Here is a 20,680-nt window from a genome sequence, read left to right as displayed (position 1 = left end):
TGTGTTCAAGCAGGTGCACTACCACCTGGCCCCTGAGGTTGAGAATGTGCCTAAAGACACACAACCTGTAAATCTAGGAGTAAATTCCTGAAGCGTCCACTCTTAGCTACTGTTCTGTATTAGTTGCAATCAAAGAGGCATGTGGCTGAGACCCTATTAGCACCATTACTCTATTCTGTAAACTCTCAAAAAGAAGGAAGCTTTGCTAAACTTTCCCCCCCCCCCCACGTCTTTTTCTCTTTGGGTCCAGGTGGAAGTGAAGCCATACGTGCTGGATGATCAGATGTGTGATGAGTGCCAGGGCACGCGCTGTGGTGGGAAGTTTGCCCCATTCTTCTGTGCCAACGTCACCTGTCTGCAGTATTACTGCGAATACTGCTGGGCCAGCATACATTCCCGAGCTGGGCGGGAGTTCCACAAACCACTGGTGAAGGAGGGAGGAGACCGCCCTCGTCACGTCCCATTCCGCTGGAGCTGAACCCAGGGCAGACCCAGCCACAAGTACTGGAGTAGCTAACAAGGAGGGAAAAGAGAGGGCACTGCCTCAGGGCTTACAGCGTTCTGGAAATCTGTGCATTCGTTCTTGATTTTTAAAGAAGAAATGGGTCTTTTTTATTATTATTAATTATTATTTACAGTCATATTACTGAACTCAGTGTCCAGTATAATGCAAAATTTCAGAGTGTGTAATGGTACTGATTTGCACTTTGATTCCCACCTTTGCTTGGTACCTTGATTTCTTCCTCCTGATCTGTCACTCGTGACAGTACCTAGACTGCCATTCTCATCAGCGGCCACCAGGTTGACATCCATGATGTTTTTGTTTGTTGTGTTGTTCTTCTGGTTGTTTTCAACTGGAGCATGCACTTATTTTCAGAAATTTAGAGAGTTGCCCCTAGGAGAAGACTTACCAAAGGTACAAATAACTTGCGAATAGGTGGCAGGTGTAGCAAAAACTTCACAGCAACTCAGCAATCATTAGTTGGGGTCATTTAGAGTAAGGATAACCCTTAATGAAAATAAGCCTTTTAGTTGCTCTCGATTTTGACATGTAAGGATACCTCATATGCTGGATCTTTTGTTTCCTTCATGTTTGATTTCCATTTTGCGGAGGATTTTTGGTTAGATCTTTTAGTGTTATATACATGTATGCTGCAATAGCTTTTGCTGCTATGAAATGGTATTATTAATACCATAATACTCTATCCAGGCTAAAGTATCAATTAGAAAGCCCAACAACACCTTTTTTTTTTTTTTTTTTTTTTTTTTTGTGACTTAGGGATAGAATCAGCTGCTGAAAGGAGATCAGAACCGACTTCAGAAAGCTTCACCGGAAGGTCACTATTTCTGACTGCATGTTTACTTAATCAGGTTGCTGCATGCAATAAATTTTATATCCAATGTCTAGTATAAAAACCTTCCCACAATGCACAAATTAAGAAATCTATATAAGCTATACAGTACTGATTTCTTTTTCAAAGATTTTTTTTTCATTCAAAGAATTGGTGATTGACTGGAGGAAGGCATGCCTCAATAAATGGAATGCTTCTGAAATTAAGAAGACCCATAACAGAATGACCTATATTACAACCAATATAAACCTAGGTGTAGGATATTCTTAAAGCAAATTTGTGGATGGTAGATGAAGTACTTTGCGGTGCTCTGTTATATATTGTGCAATTTATTTTATATAGTAAAGTGATTATGTCTAACTGTGATCAAATTTAACTGTTTAAAGCCTCTGTGTCAGACATTAACGAACTTTACAGTTCCTAACCGGTATATTATTAACTAACACATGAGCTCTTAGTTACAACCTCCTAGTGCTTGCACCATTTTACATAGCTTCAGACCTTGTCCAGAAAACCAAAGAGCTCATCTTAGCTTACAAACACTAGGAATATATACAGTATATAGAGATAAGTTGTCAGATTGACAAACTAGGCACATTTTAAGAAAATTGTGTGATGGTGATGCTAAAGAAATGCCTGTATGAAATAATACAGCCTGGGCAGGTTTGATTGTCTGGGAGAGAAATTAACTACTTAATTCCCTGGATTTCTCCTGTAAAGCTTGAATAGAATTAAGACCTGCTAGTACGAGCATGGACATTATTTTAGCATTCACTTTTGGGCTGCAGATAGTAATATATAAACACACACAATGATTGTGAGACTGTGTAAATCTTTTTTTTTTTTTTTTCTAATCTTCCTATGTTTTGGAATTCTGGGGACAATCTGACTGGATATGACACTGCAGATTAGATTTAAGTCATTTGTGTTTTATGTGCTGTGATGTCCTTGTACAGTCTTAAGTTAATATTGCTTGTTTTGTTTTGCTTTGTTTCTCCAGTGTTTAGTTGCAATTACCAGCTCTCCAACTATAGTTTATTTTCAAAAAAAAAAAAAAAAGCAAAATAGTTTTTTACTGGATTAAAAATGCTTATTAGAATTCTCCCCCTTTTGCAGTTATTTCTGGGCTTTTTGGGGAATAATTACCTTTTTTCTAGCCCAGCTGTGGTTTTCTGTTTGTTTGTTTTTTTTCTATGTTTGTGGTTTTTTGTTTTGTTTTGTTTTTTCATCTGTACAAAAAATTTTGTTATGCACTACTACTTTTTGTATTCTAGAAAGTTTTCAAAAGTTGGCCGAAGATTTGTTTGTTTGTTTTTAAGGAAAAAGGCATGCTTTCTGACTGACATGATCTTTTGCAATACCTCAATTTTGAAATATAGGAAAGAAAAATGATATTTTCTAAGTAAGTTTATTCAGAAAAATATATATTAATTTAATTCTGCAAGAAAAAAATGATTTAACAGATGGGTAACTTTATTTTTTTCATGCTTATTTGTGTTTTTTGAAAATGAAGAAGTTAGAGCTTTATAACTATAATATTAAAGATCATATCTAACCTACTGAAATCTACCTGATTATGTGAAAGAAGCAAAACTTTTTGAAGAAGCGCCCCTCTTTCATGTACTAAAATAACACAGGTTTTTTTTTGTTGTTGTTGTTATTTTTTTTTTAAGCTGGAAGATTGTAAAGAGTAAAGCTAAAGTGAAGGCAAAAAAAAAAAAAACATTGTCATGAAGAATAGGTCACAAAAAAATAAACTCTATTTGGTGCTGAAAGTTGTGAATAGATGGTGGAAACTCCTTTCCCTTAATTTGTATATTTATAATCAAGCATTGATTGTGCACGACTGACCAGGATTGTGAAAGAGTTCTTCTGTTTGTATTTTTTTAAAAAGAGAACTTTTTTTAGTTTATTAAATTATAACATGTTCCCTTTTGTTTTGTAAATAAATGTGTCCCCCAGTTGTTAGTGTTATATGAAAAAGAGAGGGTCCTTCAAAAAAAATTATTTTTTAAAACACAGAGGTGTTCTGACCTGCAACTTGACTGGGAAGCCCCTGGGTATCACAGGTCCTGTTGAGGCCTTTCCTTGATGTGACACTTGAACTAGTCGATTTTTTGAAGGCTATAACCTAACCTCGACTATTTGTTGTTATGTGCAATACTGTTTGTACTGTTTGTATAAAAAAAATAGAAAAAAAAAAAGAAAAGAAAAAAGGCATAAATCTTTATTGCAGATTTATTTTCATTGCAAACTTTAGACATTGTGATTCACTGAAATCATTTTTCTACTGTCAAATATGTACCTTTCCTTCATGCTGGTATTTTTTCAATAGTAATGTAGCCTTTGTACTGAGACAAATTTTCATTGTTATTTTTAGAAAGATTTTTTGCTAAGGAAAAAAAATTAAACATATTTACATATTTTTCATTTTATTTCGTATTTTCTTTAAGGAGTGCTTTCTCAATCATTAATAGAGTTGTTTCTGGGAGGGACTTTCATATCTGGTCAATGTCATAATATTATTTTGTATTTTTACTTGGAATAAATTAATTTTATGATGCTAATTCTTTAAAAGTTTATTTTTTTCATTTTCAGTTATTTTTGAAGCTAAAAACCTTTGTAATATTGTTACTAAAGTGTCTAGTTTTTTGAAATGCAAAGCTTTATGTATTAACTTGCTGATGTGGTTTACAATAGTGTGACAAGGATGAAAATGGTTGGTTATGTAAAGTGACTGGAAAATGTAATGGATAATTGGGTAATAAAATGACAGAATGAGCAGAACATGTGAGATTTTCAACAAGCCTTTTCCTTTAATTACAGTGGTTTTGTGTAAGACTAGGGATGTCACAGTACAATTCCTCTAGGGATGTCACCGTGGAGTCATACAACACCAGGTGCAGCCAAATCTGTGACCCTGATAATGAAGTCACCCCTCTGAAGAAAAAAAAAAAAAAGCCACCAGGTTTAAAACCTGGCTAGGTCAACAGAAATAATACATTGCTTCCCCCACCCCCCCAACTGTTCATTATGTTCTGTATATGCACTTGTATGTGCTATGGTGTGTGTGTGTGTGTGTGTGTGTGTGTGTGTGTGTGTGTGTCTGTGTCTGTGTGTGTGAGAATCTGCCACCAACTGCTGTCCATATGTTAGACAGTGCCTTTCACCCTGGCCAGATCTTTTCCATACATTTACAGTGGTGATGTCCCAGAGACAAAGAAATTTTACCGAGAAGACACCACCTGCTACAGAGCTGATTTGGATGACAGTATCTCCCACGTGGCCTGCCTGTTGGGCACGAATGTATCCTTGAGGAAACACACTCAGACGTCACCACTGTATATGGACAGCCTCAGACTTTGTCTTCCTCCACCTTCACCTCCTCCTTGTTATGGTGACCCTTGTTTGCTCCTCGTAGTGGCAACATGTTTAAATCACTCTAAGCATGATTTGTCTGTCCTCTTTTTTCCAACACCCACCTGTGAAGACAGCACGAATGACACCTAAAATCTTAAACAAAAATAACCCATATAACTGGTGTTGCGTAAACAGAACATTCAATGACTTGCTCTAGATTTGAGGGTGTGTTTCTCCTGGTTCTTGATGACCTTCCCTAGTTCTGCTGCCAGGGAAACAAGGTTCTCAGTAACCTAGAGAAACACATGTCCAGAGTTGGCTCTTGGGTATGCTCTATGTATTCAGTTTTGTAAATAATATATAGGTTAGCTCAAGTTGTGATGTAAAATTTTAACTCAGATTGGTACCACTCGTTGAAATTTTACATTACCTTCAAATAAGCGATTAGGAACAGAAGAAATCGGGAAATTCTTGCTTTAGTGGCTTGAAGGTTATGCTTAGATTTCTGCCGATATCTTATGTTTTATACTTTGTTCGTGAGGCATGCATGGCCTAATGCAGAATGCAATTAGCTAAATTCTGCTAATTTATGCAACTAGCAAATACCTGCTAGTTTTCATTTTATCTATTATATTAGCAACAAAATGGCATTTAACTGGATAAAGCTCCTACCTAAATATTTGAGTATTGTGACATCTCTACTTGCAAGGTCTGAATGAAAGATTAGTAATCACAGACTAATGAAAAAAAAAGTATCTTTTTGTTTAAAATGGCTTATTTGTACGAGTTGTTTTTTCACCAGTTTGTATGGTATGTCAGCTAACATTTTCTGGGGTTTCTTGTTTTGTTTTTTAATAATAACCAAATTTCTCTATCTCAGCTGCAATAGTGTTCCATTTTACCACAGAATATTTTATAATTAATGCTGTTGACTTTATACCCCAAAAATGGTTCAAGAAGTGGGTTTGTGGTTTGCAGGGGTGGGGTGGTGTTTAAATTTGTATGATGCTGTTGAAGTTAATAGCAACAAGCAGAAAATCTGGGTGCTAATATGAGATAACTTCTCTTTCTCCTTTATGGATCTAGTTCTGTTGGGGTATAAAGTATTAGGTATTTGTATTTTTGCTGTCGAAATAATGGACATAACTTTTAGAGTGTTCACAGCTAAGATCTCTGTATTTGTTTTTCAACTAATAACTAATTTGAACTGTATTGTATCTTTTATTACTTGTTCTCTTAGATTTTTTTTTGCTAGTAACCCTTATCAGCTTCCGCCTCTGGGGCTTGGACTAATAGTGCTTGTATGGAACTGCAGTACTGTGACTAACCATGGAGCTCAATGCAGCTATTGCTTACAATTGCTTAAACTTTGTAGTTTGGACTTATTATTTTTTTTTCTGTAATAACAACTTATTAAATCTAGTTGTACGAAGTACTGACATTTGTCATCCTTTGCATCTGCTAAGGAGTAGCTTGGAGTTGATGGATTGCATCTGGTAACATCCCAGTTGGCTTGATTGGCTTTGGGGTGGGGGGGTTTGGGGGGGTGGAGCAAATCCCTTTAGGAAGGCCTTTTCTGGGTCACAGGCTACATAGCACTCATTAAAACAATGTCTATGTGAAACAGAAAGGTATCTGATCCTTGGGTCATTGGGTGTGATTGTGGATTGGCTTCAAGGTTTTTACAGGTGCGATTTTTTTTTTTTAATACCAGCACTTGCCACATGGAACCAATTTTCAAAATTAAAGCTAAGAAAGTCAATGAAAATGTAAGTATGTCCCCTTCATTTTAATATTTTTTACACCAGATTATCATTTCAGAAATCGAGTCTTAAAAAAATAATAATAAATTCTCACACCGACTTCGGATCTGCTAGGAACTTGTAGGCACTGACTTTAACCCTTTTAGAAAGTGGATCCCAAGTGGCTGCACCAGAGAACCCTCTGGAGCTTTCGGCGTCCAGCCCCCAAGGCGGAGCTCAGCCTTTAAGGAGGCTCCGGGGCGGAGCTCTCCAGGCCGACAAGGAGCGGGAGGGGTGCTGAGAGCCCGGCGCGAGGCGGGTTGGGTTTGCGGGGCGGGGGGGGGGGGGGGGGGGTGTCCTCGAGAGCCTCGACTGGGGCGGGATGCAGGGTTTTGCACACGCCCCCCAGCCTTCTGCATTGAGCAACCCCACCCCAGCCGCAATGTACGCCTCCTCCCTTCTATTGCCCCTGTCCTGTTGCGGTGGCCCTGCTCCCTCCTTGCTGCCGCCCTGCAGGTAAGTGAAAGCGAGAGGGATTGGGGGGACGTCCCCCCTGGCCTGGGGAGCTGGGGCTGCGCAGCCCCCAGGCTGTGCGCTCACTCTTTGCAACTCTGAAACCCTCTTGCACTCGTCTCCTTAACCGAGGAGGGGACCATTACGCTTTACGTCCCCCTTGGAGTTGGATTGACAGTATACACTGAGCCAAGGATGCACCCCAATCTTCTGGGTGCTGGGCTGACTTGGAGCCCACGTTTGTCCCTAGGTTAAAAAAAAAAGTGATAAGTTGGGATGATAATGATGACTTGAGCGAAGGGGGTGGGGTAGGTAAGTGGAGTTTGTTAACTAGCAGCTTGCTGTTTCTAGGGTCAGGAGGGTGCTTTGAGAGTCTGCAGGACAGACCTTGACGACTGGAAAGGGAGTGTTGGCTACAGTATCTGCTTTAAGGAAAAGAAAACTCAACACCTGAAAATGAGGATGGAAACTGAACTTTAGTGGTTGAGCCTTCAGACTAAGGCACAAAGTCAGCAGGATAAAATATAGCCTATTCACATATGAGGAGCACAAAAGAAGGCACTCCCTCAATAAAAGTAGGGTTTTCATATAAAAACTTGATAGGAGGGGAGTCGGGCGGTAGCGCAGCGGGTTAAGCACACGAGGCTCAAAGATCAGTTCGAGCCCCCACCCACCCGCTCCCACCCCAGGGGAATCGCTTCACAAGTGGTGAAACAGGTCTATCTTCCCCCCCCTCTGTCTCCTCTCCTCTCTTTCATTCTGTCCTATCCAACAACGACGATATCAATAACAACGACGATAATAACAATAATGAAACATCAAGGGCAACAAAAGGGAATAAATAAAATAAATTAAAAAAAATAAGGGCAACAAAAGGAAATAAATAAATAACTTAATAGGAGGAGGGGAACGGAGGGGCCAAAATGGGATGATCAAATGATTTACTTAGGAAAGATCAGTGGTCTCTAGGAAAAAAGTGGGAGATAGAGTTTGTGATGTCTTTATGCTTATGCAGACAATAGTCTCTTTTTTTTTCTGGCCAGACTCCCCAAGAAGAGAGCATATATTTCAAACTTACTTTCAGAAATTTCTGCCAGATAAGAAAAGTTCAAAAGCTTCTTTTTGTATCTAGCTTGTCTTCAGTTGATTGTTCTTCTAATTGGACTACTGCTCAGCTCTAGCTTATAGTGCTGCAGAGGATCAAGTCTGGAACCTCCAGTGCCTGAGACATGACAGTGTTGCATAAACCACTGTACTAATTCCCTGCCCTTACGTCTTCAGTTTAAAATCACCTTCATTGGGCAGGGTGTTGGCAACACTTGGTAAAGCACACACATCCTCGTGCATGAGGACCCAGTCTCAAAACCTCATTCCTGAGCTGCGGGGGGAGGCTTCACAGGAGGTAAAACAGTGCTGCAGATGTTTTTGCTTTCTCTCTTCTCCCCTATTCTTCTCTATCATTAAAAAAAAAAAAGGCAGGGGAGATATCATAATGGCTTTGCAAAGAGACTCGTGCCAGAGGCTTCAAAAGTCCCAGATTCAATCCTCCAACCACCATATGCTAGAGTTGATCAGTGCTCTGATTAAAAACAAGAAGAAGAAGAAAGAAAAAGAAAAGAAAAAAGGTTGCTTGGAGCAGTGGAGTACAAGCACCAAGTCCTAGTAATGACCTTGATTGCAAAATAATAATAATAATAATAAAAATAAAAGATAAACTCATCTTCATATTAATTCTGGAAGTCCAAGTGGGGCTCCACAGATAAATGACTAGAGAGATTTAATCATTGGTATGGCTAAGTGAAAATTTATCTTCTGTTCCATTACATAGTGTTAGGGAGGGAATACAATTCTGAATGTGGACTGCTACTAGCAACTAGAATTCTGTATTGCTAAAGGTTTTTAGATATAAAGAGCAGGCTTGCTATCATGGGCATGACCCAGGTTTGAGACCAAGCCCACAACACACTGAGGGAAGCTTCTGTACTGGGTGTGGTGTCTCCTCTCGGGCTGTGTTTTACTTTTTAAAAGTTTTTTTTTATAAGTTTTTAGAAAATGGAAACACTGACAAGACCATAGGATAAGAGGGGTACAATTCCCACCACCAGAACTCCGTATCCCATCCCCTCCCTGATAGCTTTCCTATTCTTTAACCTCGTGGGAGTATGGACCCAGGGTCATTGTGGGATGCAGAAGGTGGAAGGTCTGGCTTCTGTAACTGCTTCCCCATTGAACATGGGTGTTGACAGGTCGATCCATACTCCCAGCCTGTCTCTCTCTTTCCATAGTGGGGAAGGGCTCTGGGGAGGTGGGGCTATAGGACACATAGTGGGGTCATCTGCCCAGGGAAGTCCGGTTGGCATTATGGTAGCATCTGGAATCTGGTGGCTGAAAAAGAGTTAAGATAGAAAGCAGACCAAGGGGCCAGGAGGTGGCGCACATGGCTAAGCGCAAACATTACAGTGCATTAGGACCCAGGCTCAAACCCCTGGTCCCCACCTGCAGGGGGAAAGCTTCATGAGTGGTGACGCGGGGCTGTCTCTCTGCCCCTCTTCCTCTCCTCTCAATTTCTCTCTGTCTCTATCCAGTAATAAATAAATTTAAAAATTAAAAAATTTTAAAAAAAGAAAGCAGAACAAATTGTAGTCTAATAATGAACCTAAAGGCAAGAATATTATGGATGGAGATACGGGGTCTCCGCTTTGGAAAAAGCTAGTAGGTCTATTTTAGGTATATTCCAGGGGGCCCATGACCCAACTAGTTTTTGCCTGTGTCAGACATCTAATATGCAGGTGACCTAAGCTATTGTCTGGGGGAATGTTGTCATGGTTGGAAAAAGGACCTGAAAGCCGGATCAGGGAAGAGAGTAGCTCCCCAATATGGGAAAAGTCTGTAAGTATTGTTAACTGTAAACCCCATCAATCTGATCTGGAGCCCATGTTCAGCACAGGGCCCTATATAACCTCTGCATCCCTGTAAGTCTGATCTCACATTCCGTGGTCACAGCTAGTAATATTCCAGGCTGCACCAATTTCAGGACCCATCATGCTGGGGTGATAGGCAGATTATGCTATCCAACCTCCCATCGGAGAATGGAACATTCCCTACCATTGTTGATTCACATTGAGGGCCAGGTTCAATAGGGGCCCACAGAGGGGTCCATTATGTTGTTTCTGATGGACATGAGCAGTGACAGTGGTGAGAGGGCCATCATGTCTGTGTGGGAATCCCAGGACTTCCCAACTAGGGCCCCAGGTGATGGGGTGGCCTGGTTGTGACTAAGTCACTATTACAGTATACCAGTCTCTTGCTCTTACTCAGCTTTTATAGTCCTTACTTTGCCTTACAGGGTTAGCTTTGGAGTGATTGAAGGATGTGCAATAGAAGGTAGGTGAGGAGGGTAGCTAGGCCTAAGTAGAAACTGTTTCATTAGGTACTTTATGGTGTCTTTTTAAGTCTTTCTGCTTGCTTGCTACATTTATTGACTCAATGCAAACTACTGTGCACTTTTGCTTTAAGGTATATGTTTTCCCCCAACTTCTGGATATATGTACTTATGCCCCATCTCTTGGACCCTGGTCTGTATCTAGGTTTTGAAGTTTGTTGAGAAGTGTACCACCCAAAATGAATTTAAGAAGTCATATGAGCTAGGAAAGGTCTCATCAGAGTAATGAAGCCGGTGGGTTCACATTCCACATCTGACCTCTCTGGACACATCCCAAAGTGAAGCATGCTTAGGTGGTACTGGTTGCATTGATTAGGTTGGAATCAGCAGGTGCAGTATCAGTTGGTATGAACTGAGAGAAGCATGCAGGAAAGTGAGCCCCACCCTAGAGGTTCCAGGACTGGAGGAAATATGGGCTCTATAGAGGAAGCAGGAGGTTCCTGCTGTCTTAGGGTTTAAGAAAGCAATAGTTATTGCTATAATCAAATTATTTGGGTGATTGAAAATCCCACTGTTAGGATTTGCTGTAGCACACAAGACTTTGCTATAATTTGAAATGTTTTAACAGTTTGAGCCCACTGTTAAAATTCGATCTGATTACTAATTTGAAGTTGTAAGTACTTAGATGGAAGGAACATATACTCAGAGATATGGTCTGTGCAACAAAAGTTTGAGACATTGTCCATTTTTCCCCCTCTTATAAACTTAATAGTGACTTGTGAGACAGTATGTTAATAGGAGTGTATATTCCCGCCATAACCACCACCGAAGGTCTGTGTCCCATTCCACCCCACTCCCCCACCCCCAGTGAAGCTGAACATCTGCCCTCATAATCCATCCCAAGATTTTTTCCTTTGGTGCCCTATTTTCTAAAGTATTATTAAAACTCTGTTATTTATTTTAGTAGGACAGAGAGAAATTGAGAGGGAAGGGGGTAGATAGAGAGGTGGGGAGAGACCTGCAACACTGCTTCACTGCTCATGCGTGAAGCTTTTCCCCTGCCCATGGGGACCTGGAGCTTGAACCTGGATCCTTGTGCATGGTAACGTGTACTTATCCAGGTGCAGCACTGCCTAGTCCCCTATCTCTGTGTTTCTGTCTGACAAAGTAGGCCTGGAGTGGTGAAGCCCAAGCGATATTCTCCCCACCTTCACCCCACATCCCGAAAAAACAGACTGGCATAATTACACGTACAGTCATCTCCACATTTAATTCCAGTGCCTCAAGGATTAGCTCAGGTTATGCCATTTTCTTCTTTGCTGTGACTGGTCAAACCACTGGATAGTGGTTGGGGCTGAACCGTTTGGTGGAAAATAAGCATTCCTACTTGGGTCCTAGAGCTCAAGCCTAAATCCAGTGAGATTCTATAAAAGGAAAAGCGTTGTAACTATAATAAAAAGGGGCTTTGGCTGCAGCGCATAAACGATTCGGCATAAAGGATTTGGCTAAGGGGCAGCTTGGAGTAGGTTTAAACAAATCAAGGTTTTATTAGGGTGATATAAGCATAAAGGACAAATATCTAGGTACTGTGGTCCGGGAGGTGGCACAGTGATAAAGCGTTGGACTCTCAAGCATGAGGTCCTGAGTTTGATCCCCGGCAGCACATGTGCCAGAGTGATGTCTGGTTCTTTCTCTCTCCTCCTATCTTCTCATTAGTAAATAAATAAAATCTTTAAAAAGATATATCTAGGTACTGCAAAATAAGCAATTATCAGCTGGGGCTGAGAACACGCTAGGCCAGAAAGTTCATGAGTCGGTTACCGGGAGTTCAGCCCTAGTTTTCATTGCTGCAGTCAGTTGAGGTCTGACAGGTCCTAGGGAGCCTAGCTCAGGTCACCGTGTCCCACAGAAGGCGCCGGGAAATCAGGTCTAAGGGTCGAGCAGATCATGAGAAAGGTAGCTAGCAAGGTTAAAAGTTAAATTTGTCTGAGTCCCGGGAAAAGAGCCATCTTCTACACCATCCACCATCTCTCTGTCCCCAATCTCTATCTCTCTCTTTTATTTTTCTCCAGAATTTGACTCAATCTTTAATCAAATAGGGACAAAACCCCACTTTGGAAGAAAAAAAAATCTGCAGTTTGAAGGGCAAAGGGAACAGATTAAAAAAAGAGGAAACTTTATATCTGCCCCTCCCCCATAGAAGATTTCCAAACCTGTCATAGCTTGACTAATGTCCAAAATGTTCGATTTATAAAGGTAGGTCTCTATCAAAGAAACTGCTGGCATTCACAACCAGTGACGACTGCTGTCCAGAGCCTGTTCTGAGCCTCAAACATGGTCCAAGAGAGCATATTCTGGTTGTGACGACCGACCAGTTAACCCAGAGTTCCACTTACACAATCCTTGCCCTGCTGGCTTCTTGTTTCCATTTCCTTCCCTGAGAAAAGAGCAACGTGTGGTCCAAACTGGAGAGCTTCAGGGCTGAGTTTCCCCCCCCCCCTTTTGCTGCCATTGTTTTTCATTTTGTTGTAGTTATTGTTGTTATTGATGTCATTATTAGATAGGAGAGAGTAATGGAGAGAGGAGGGGAAGACGGGGAGAGAAAGACACCTGCAGACCTGCTTCACTGCCTGTGAAGTGACTCCCCTGCAGGTGGGGAGTCAGGGGCTTGAACCGAGATCCTTATGCTGGTTCTTGCACTTTGCACCACGTGTGTTTAACCTGCTACGCTACCACCCGACTCCCCAAGGCTGTCTTTCCCCCAAATGCAAACATCCCCTCCTTTTCCATTGAATTGGCACTTGACGAGTAGAAGTCACATGTGTGAGGGTCATGTGAGTGGAGTGGGCCATTCCGGAGAGACCATGGCTGTGTTGTGGGTTTTGTGGGGGGAGGGGGAGGTCCCCAAGCTGAGTTGCTATTTTGTGTGCCTGACCACTTTTTTTTTTTTTGCCTCCTGGGTTTATTGCTGAGGCTCAGTGCCTGCACTAGGAATCCACTGCTCCTGGAGGCCATTTTTTCCCTTTTGTTGTCCTTGTTTATCGTTGTTGTTACTATTATAATTGCTTTTGTCATTGTTGGATAGGACAGAGAAATGGAGAGAGGAGGGGAAGACAGAGGAGGAGAGACAGACACCTGCAAGACCTGTTTCACTGCTCTTGAGGCGACCCCCTGCAGGTGGGGAGCCGGGGCTCAAACCAGGATCCTTACACTGGCCCTTGGGCTTTGCACCATGTGCGCTTAACTCGCTGTGCTAACACCCAACCCCCAGTGAGTCAGCGTTTTACTCACTGGTGTTATTACCCAAAGGGATGAGGATCACAGTAGCACTGATGGTAAGCTAGAAGCCACTCAGGTGCTGTGGCATCAAAAGGGGGCCAGGCAGTGGCACACTCAGTCACCATGCAGCAGGACCTGGGTTCGAGCCCTTGCTCCTCACCTGCAGGGGTATGCCTATGAAGCAGGTCTGTAGGCGTCAATATCTTTCTCTCTCTCATATCTCCCCTGCCCCTCTCTTTCTCTTTGTCCTGTCAAATTAAAAAAAAAATTGAAAGAAAAAAAGGGCAAAAATGGCCTCCAGAAGCAGTGGATTCATAGTGCAGGCACCCCCCAGCCCCAGCAACAACCTACCCTGGAGGCAAAAAAAAAAAAAAAAAAGCTGTATCTATCATATCCACACATGGAACACTGTCTAAGAGTGGAAAAGATCCCCGAGTTCATGTCACATTACTGAAGAAGCTCAAACTTAATGTTGGCCAAAATAATCCAGGCCCCAGCAGGCACCTATCAGTAACACACGGTTGCTCTGTTAGTGGGCCAAGGAGTAACGGAAAGAAGACTTGAGCTGACTTCTGGGGGGCTGGTAACTTTCTTGGTTGGTCTGGGTGTTGACTACATAGGTACGTTCAGTTTGTGAGTGCCCGTTGGGCTGTGCCCTGCACTCTCTGCACTTTGCTGTGTTTCAGTGGGACACAAACAGGAAAATGAGTTGAAACGGTGAAAAGTGATGCTTGGACTCACTGAAATTTCTTTCCAGGCAGCATGTCTGGAACTGCCCGATAGTGACTGAGCAGACTTCTTTCTAGCTCTCTGCTATCTATGCCAGCTGCTTGACTTCCCAGCCATCCAAACTGAAATGTCTTTGTTCCCCTTTCTCCAGCCCACCTCCAAATTTCTTTCTGCTTATTCCTTGAGCCTCTGAAAATACAGGAGGGATTTTCTTTCTTTCTTGCCTCCAGGTTTATGGCTGGGGCTAGCCCTATCAATCTGCTGCTCTTGGCAGCCATTTTTTCCATTTTGCTAGATAGGACAGAGAGAAATTGAGAGGGGGAGATAGGGAGAGAGAAAGATACACACCTGCAGACCCGCTTCACCGCCTGTGAACCCAGGTCCTTGCGTGGGTCCTTAGCTTTAATACTATGTGCACTTAACCGCGTGCGCCACTGTCCACCCCCACCCCCCAAGGAATTTTTATTCTTTTGAGGGGGAAGACATGGAGCAGCAAAGAATCTGAATTGCTCCACCCAATTTGTTTAACATCAAACCATAAAAGCCAGTTGCTCTCACAGGACATGCTTATAAAGTCATGTTTCATATCCAACAGCTGGATATTGGTTTCATTTTCACATTGGGTTTTCATTGTTAAACTTTATTTCAAGATTATCATAAATTCTTACACTGTTAGAAATCATGTATTCTTTTAAATTTTTTTATCTTTATTTATTAGAGAGACAGAAATCGAGAGGGAAGAGGTAGATAGTGGGGACCAGGGACTCAAACCTATGTCCTTGTGCATTGTAACATGTGCGTTCAACTGGGTGTGACACCACCTAGTCCCTGTCCTATGTATTCTTTACCTAGTTTCCAGTTTTGCAAAAAGGTATATTAAATGTAACAGTCAAAAGTAATGGCATTGGTACAGACAGAATAGATAACATTTTCATCACTATAAGGAACATTCATGGTCCATCCACCACTGACAACCAGAACCACTAAGGTCTGCTTCAGTTTAACTCTCACTTCAAAAATAGTGTACACGGGGAATATATAACATCTAGCTATTTTCGGCCAGCGTAACTCTAGGGATTCACCTGGATGGCTCCTTGTATCAGTAGTCCTTCTGTCTACTGCGTGATACAGAGGCACCACACGGTTTTACTGTTTCTGTAAGTCAGACTCGGGTGCGAGCCACAGACTCGAGTGTGTCCTCTTAATGCGCATCCGTTACTAAATGAGTGAAACTTTTTTCTTTTTCTGGTTTATGGTGGTGCAGGGGACTTTTGAGCCTCAGGCATGAGAGTCTCTTTGCATAACTATTATGCTATCTACCCCTGCCTGACAGTGAAACTTTTTTTTTTTGTCTCCAGGATTATTGCTGGGGCTCGGTGCCTGCACTACGAATCCACTGCTTCTGGAGGCCATTTCCCCCCTTTTGTTGACCAGTTTATCGTTACTGTTACTATTATTGTTATTGCTATTGTCGTTGGATAGGACAGAGAAATTGAGAGAGGAGGGAAAGATAAGACACCTGCAGACCTGCTTCACCGCTGGTGAAGTGACCCCCCCCCCACAGGAGGGGGAGCTGGGGACTTGAACTGGGATCCTATTTATTTATTCCCTTGTTTTATTGTTCCAGTTATTATTGTTATTGTTGTCGTCATTGTTGGATAGGACAGAGAGAAATGGAGAGAGGAAGGGAAGACAGAGAGGGGGAGAGAAAGATAAGACACCTGCAGACCTGCTTCACCGCTTGTGAAGCGACCCCCCTGCAGGTGGGGAGCCAGTGGCTTGAACTGGGATCCTTATGTGGGTCGTTGCGCTTTGCACCACCTGCACTTAACCTGCTGTGCTACCCCGATTCCCCTCTTCCCAATTTTTAAGAGCTGTTTTGTCATTGTCATGACTTCACCATTTTGGGCTAACTTTTCCAGACAGAGACAGAAGGGCAGACACATCATCAAAGACAGCACATCATCAAAGCTGTCCTAAAATTGCAAATGATCACAGTGGAAGCCAGGCTTGAACCTGGGTTAAAGCAGTCACCATCTCAGGAGAGCTATCTTGCCAACCTTGGGGCCATTTTGTTGTTGTCAAGTTCAATGAGTTCTTCACGTATCTTGGCTATTAGCCTTTATCAGATATGTCTCATGAGAATATCTGCCTCTGCTTGATTCCACCACTCCTGGTGATCTATTTAACAGTTTTAAAGGTGGGGGAGGATAGAAAGGTGGGAGAGACAGATGGAGACACCAGAACACAATTCCATTGCTTATACCTACCCCCTCCACACACACACAATGCTCCCATGTGGCAGCTGAACCCCCTAAGTCATGAATGTACTGCAAGGTGTGTGCTGTACCCCATGCCCCTAGCAGCTTTTTAATTTGATGTAATCGCCTTTGTTTAGTTTTGCTTCTATTTCCCTTCCTGTTGGAGGTGTATCTTTTTGCCTCCAGGGCTATCACTGGGGCTTAGTGCCTGTACTACATACAAATCCACTGCTACCAGGGGCCATCTTGTTCCATTATTTTATTTGCCTCCAGGGTAATTGCTGGGGCTTGGTGCCTGTACTATGAATCCACTGCTCCTGGAGGCTGTTTTTGTTGCCCTTGTTGTTGTTATCATTGCTGCTATTGGTGGTAGTTAAGAGAAATCGAGAGGGGAAGAGAAAGTTACACACCTGCAGACCTACTTCACTGCTTGTGAAGTAACACCACCTCCAAGTGGGGAGCTGGGGAGCGGTATCCTTACCCTACTGCCCGGTCCCCTTTTTTCCATTATTGTTTCCATTGTTGTTGTTTCTGTTGAATAGGACATAGAGAAATTGAGAGAGGAGGGGAAGACTGAGATGGGCAAAGACAGACACCTGCAGACTTGCTTCACCGTTTGTGAAGCAGGTGGGGAGTCGGGAGTTTGAACTGGGATCCTTGCACGGATCATTGCTCTAGAGGACTATCTAGAAGTCAGTACTTGTGATGTGTTCTGCCTGCTCCCATAAGAGTCCTGAGAAGACTAAGTACTTCCCCAGAAGGGCTGAAAGCCTTTTCATGGGACTTGAAATTGCTGGGTAAAAGTTCTGAGACGGTAGACTTCATGAGTCCAGCGTGTGAGGTGGAATCTATGGTTTTAGTTTGCAATTGCCAATGCTAAGTGAAGTGGGCCATTTATCTTCTTCAGAGAAAATGTTCAGAGCTTTTGTCCACTTTTTGAAATTATTTGAACTGGTTTCTAAAGGTGTTTTATAATAATCCCTTGTCAGATGTGTCATGTGTAAATATCTCCTCCCAGTTACTGTATCATCTACTTATCTTTGGGAGATTTCCTTTTGATGTTCGCTTTTTAGTTACAAGTATTCCCATTTCCGTATTCTTGTTTTAGTTTTTTCCTCTTGCCCGTGGGGGTTGAGTCTTCAAATATATCTTTGATGTTAAGGTCCTGAAGAGTTTTACTGTTTCTCTTCTATGTATTTTAGTTTTAAGCCTAATATCAAGATCTTTGGTGTATGGTGTTAAGCCATGGTCTAGTTTCATTTTTCTAAACGTGGCCGCATGGTTTTCCAACACCATTTGTTGAAGAGACTTCCCTTTCCCCCATCAAACGATTAGCTCTTCTGCTGTGTGTTAGATGTCCTATACATGTGGACTCACCCCTGGGCATTCTGTTTTATTGGTCTGCATACCAGTTTTTATTCCAATGCTATGCTGTTTTGATGACTATTGTTTTGTAATATTAGTTGAAACCAGGGAACATGATTATTATTTTTTTCTTTTTCCTTTTAATCTCAGGATGATTTTGTGGCTCCAAATGAATTTTTGCATCATTTGTTCAGTTTCTGTGGAAAAAAATGTTGTAACTTTGATAAAGACTGCATTGAGTTTGCAGATTGCATGTTAGGGTGGTCTCTTATATTTCTTCTTCAAATCCATGCAAGGGACATTATTTCAGTTCTCTCTTAACAATGTTCAAAAGTCTTTTACCTGCTGTATTAGATTCACTCTTAGGTAGTTTATCTTTTTGGTTCAATTGCCCTTTAAAAAAAGTTTTTTTTTAACACTTATTTTTGGATAGAGGGAAGAGGGAGGGAAAAGTAGAAGGGAGAGACAGACACCTGTAGCTCTACTTCACCTGTAGAAAAGTTTTCCCCCTGCATGAGCAGGGGCTTGAGCCTGGGTCCCTGCACACTGTATTGTGCGCCACCACCTGGCCTCATTGGAATTTGTTTATTGGACAGAGACATAAACTGAGAGGGGGGGATAGAAAGACAAGAGTTACCTTTTTTCTAACCCATCATATGTGTAAAGAAATTCCACAGATTTATAATATAATACATCATGACTTTTCCAACAATCCAACAGATTGATTTTGCTCTGTGCCATTTTGCTAAATTTAGTGACAGTTTCTAGTATATATATTTTTTTTTGGTGAAGTCTCCAGTGTTCTCAGTATACAGTTATGTCATCTATAAGAACTGATAGTTTAACTTATTCCTTTCTAATTTGGATTCCTCTCATAGCTCTTCTTTCATTAAACTGGTAAGACTATGCTGAGTCACAGTGGTGACAGTGGACGACCTTGTCAAGGTCTAGTAGGGGAAAGCCTTGTTTTTCCCCACTGAGTGTGATGTTATCCATGAACTTGTCGTGTATGGCCTTTACTATGTTGAGGGAAGTTCTATTTTCAATTTCTTTCTCTCTCTTTTTTAAAACCATAAATGGGTGTTGAATCTTGTCAAATGTTTTCTCAGCATCTACTGCTATAACAATATAACAATGTGATTTTTAGAAATGTTTTTTACTTTAGTTAGATACAGAGAAGTCAAGAGGGGAGGATGGGATAAAGAGAGACATCTGCAGCCCTACTTCATCACTTATGAAGCTTCTTTCTGCAGGTGGGGACTGGGGACTTGAACCTGGGACCTTGCACACTGTAATGTGTGCGCACAACCAAGTGCGCCACCAGCTGGCTCCTAAAACGATGTTATTTATTTATTTATTTGTTGATGTGGCATGTTAAGTGATTTGTACATGTTGGACCATCCTTGTGCCACATGGGATGGATCCTACTTGGGGGGAAAAGATCCTAGTTCTTTTCTAAAACAGAACATTGTGAACTAGCAAAATAGCTCACTTAGTGTACTATTGTGTCCTGTGCGTGAGCTGGGTTCAAGCCTGGCCCCTCCCACACTGACAGAAGCTGTGATGATGTGGAGAGAAAAAAAGAGTTAGATACAATGTGGAAGAAAATGTGTCTTATAAGTTATGTCAAAAATATATTAAGAACTTCCAAAATTAAGTAAATCCAATTCATAAACAAGCAAAAAGCAAACAAAAAGAGCTGAGGAGATAATGTAATGGTTATGCAAGAAGACTTTCATGCTTTAAGTACAAAAGATCCCAGATTCAATCTAGCTTGAAAATCAAACTCTGCCATGTGCTAGACACAGGATCATGTCCAGCCCCCAGTACACTGAAGGAACTTCAGTGCTGCGGCTTCTTTCCCTCTTTCCTTCTGTCACAGCAGCTAGGAATGAGATGGGGAGGGAATCGAACTGGGGCTCTCAGGCTTAAGAATAACAGTGCTACACTGAGTCCCCTGGCAGGCTGCATCATTCTTAGCCCGAATTAACAATCTGTGGGCTTGTGTTAAAAGCAGATTTTGGGGGCTGGGGAGGCAGCATAATGGTTATGCAAAAGGCTTTCAAGCCTGAGGTTCCAGGGCTTCAGATTCAAACCCTGTAAATGCAACCACCATGTGTCTGAGCTGAGCAGTGCTCTGATCCCGCTTTTTTTTTTTCTACTAGAGTAGTGTTCAACTTTGGCTTATGGTGGTGTGGGGGACTGAACCTGGGACCTGATCTTAGAAATTCACTCAGTACATCTCAAATTTTTTCCCTTCTAAATGTTATAGTTGGGCCAGGCAGAGGTGCACCCAGTTAAGTACACACATTATCAAGTGTGAGAGCTAAGCGTGAGACTCCCCGCCTACAGGAGGGGGGGTTTCAAGAGGAGCAGTGAGGCGGGTCTGCAGGTATTTCTCTCATGTCTGTCTTCCCCTCTCCTCAATTTGTCATATCCAGAAAATAAAAAGAAAGAAAAAGAAAAAATGGTCACCCAGAGGGGTGGATTCATTGTACCGGCACCTACCCCTAGTGGTAACCCTGGTTTTCCTCTTTGTTGAACTGCTTTATTCATTTCATAGAAAAATAGATCAATATATTTGGCAAACAACTGTCTGCCACCATGTGCTCCTCCTATAGTTATTTGATTACAATGTATTTATAATAGTTTTTAAAAGACTTAAAATTTTTAATTTTTTATATTTTCCCTTTTGTT

The 20,680-nt window shown here is 41.8% G+C and overlaps 1 protein-coding gene across 10 annotated transcripts in view; it reads left to right on the top strand.

The window, feature by feature from the left end:
- CPEB3 (cytoplasmic polyadenylation element binding protein 3) overlaps positions 1-20,680 on the top strand; it is a 306,673-nt gene that overhangs the window by 274,293 nt on the left and 11,700 nt on the right. For 8 of the 10 annotated variants that reach the window (XM_060191970.1, XM_060192023.1, XM_060191963.1 and 5 more), the window contains one exon: positions 251-6,148. The exons of 1 other annotated variant lie outside the window; for it this stretch is intronic. In XM_060191970.1, coding sequence (XP_060047953.1) covers positions 251-478 — 228 coding nt within the window. In that variant the 3' untranslated portion in view covers positions 479-6,148. Of the gene's footprint in view, positions 1-250; positions 6,149-20,680 lie in introns of those variants that run through there. One more of the 10 variants, XM_060192020.1, reaches the window with a different exon arrangement.

This window comes from Erinaceus europaeus, chromosome 1 (assembly GCF_950295315.1).
Source record: "Erinaceus europaeus chromosome 1, mEriEur2.1, whole genome shotgun sequence".
In the NCBI taxonomy this organism is placed as follows: Eukaryota; Metazoa; Chordata; class Mammalia; order Eulipotyphla; family Erinaceidae; genus Erinaceus; species Erinaceus europaeus.
Note: the sequence above shows the minus strand (reverse complement) of the source record. Positions and strands in the feature narration are given on the sequence as shown.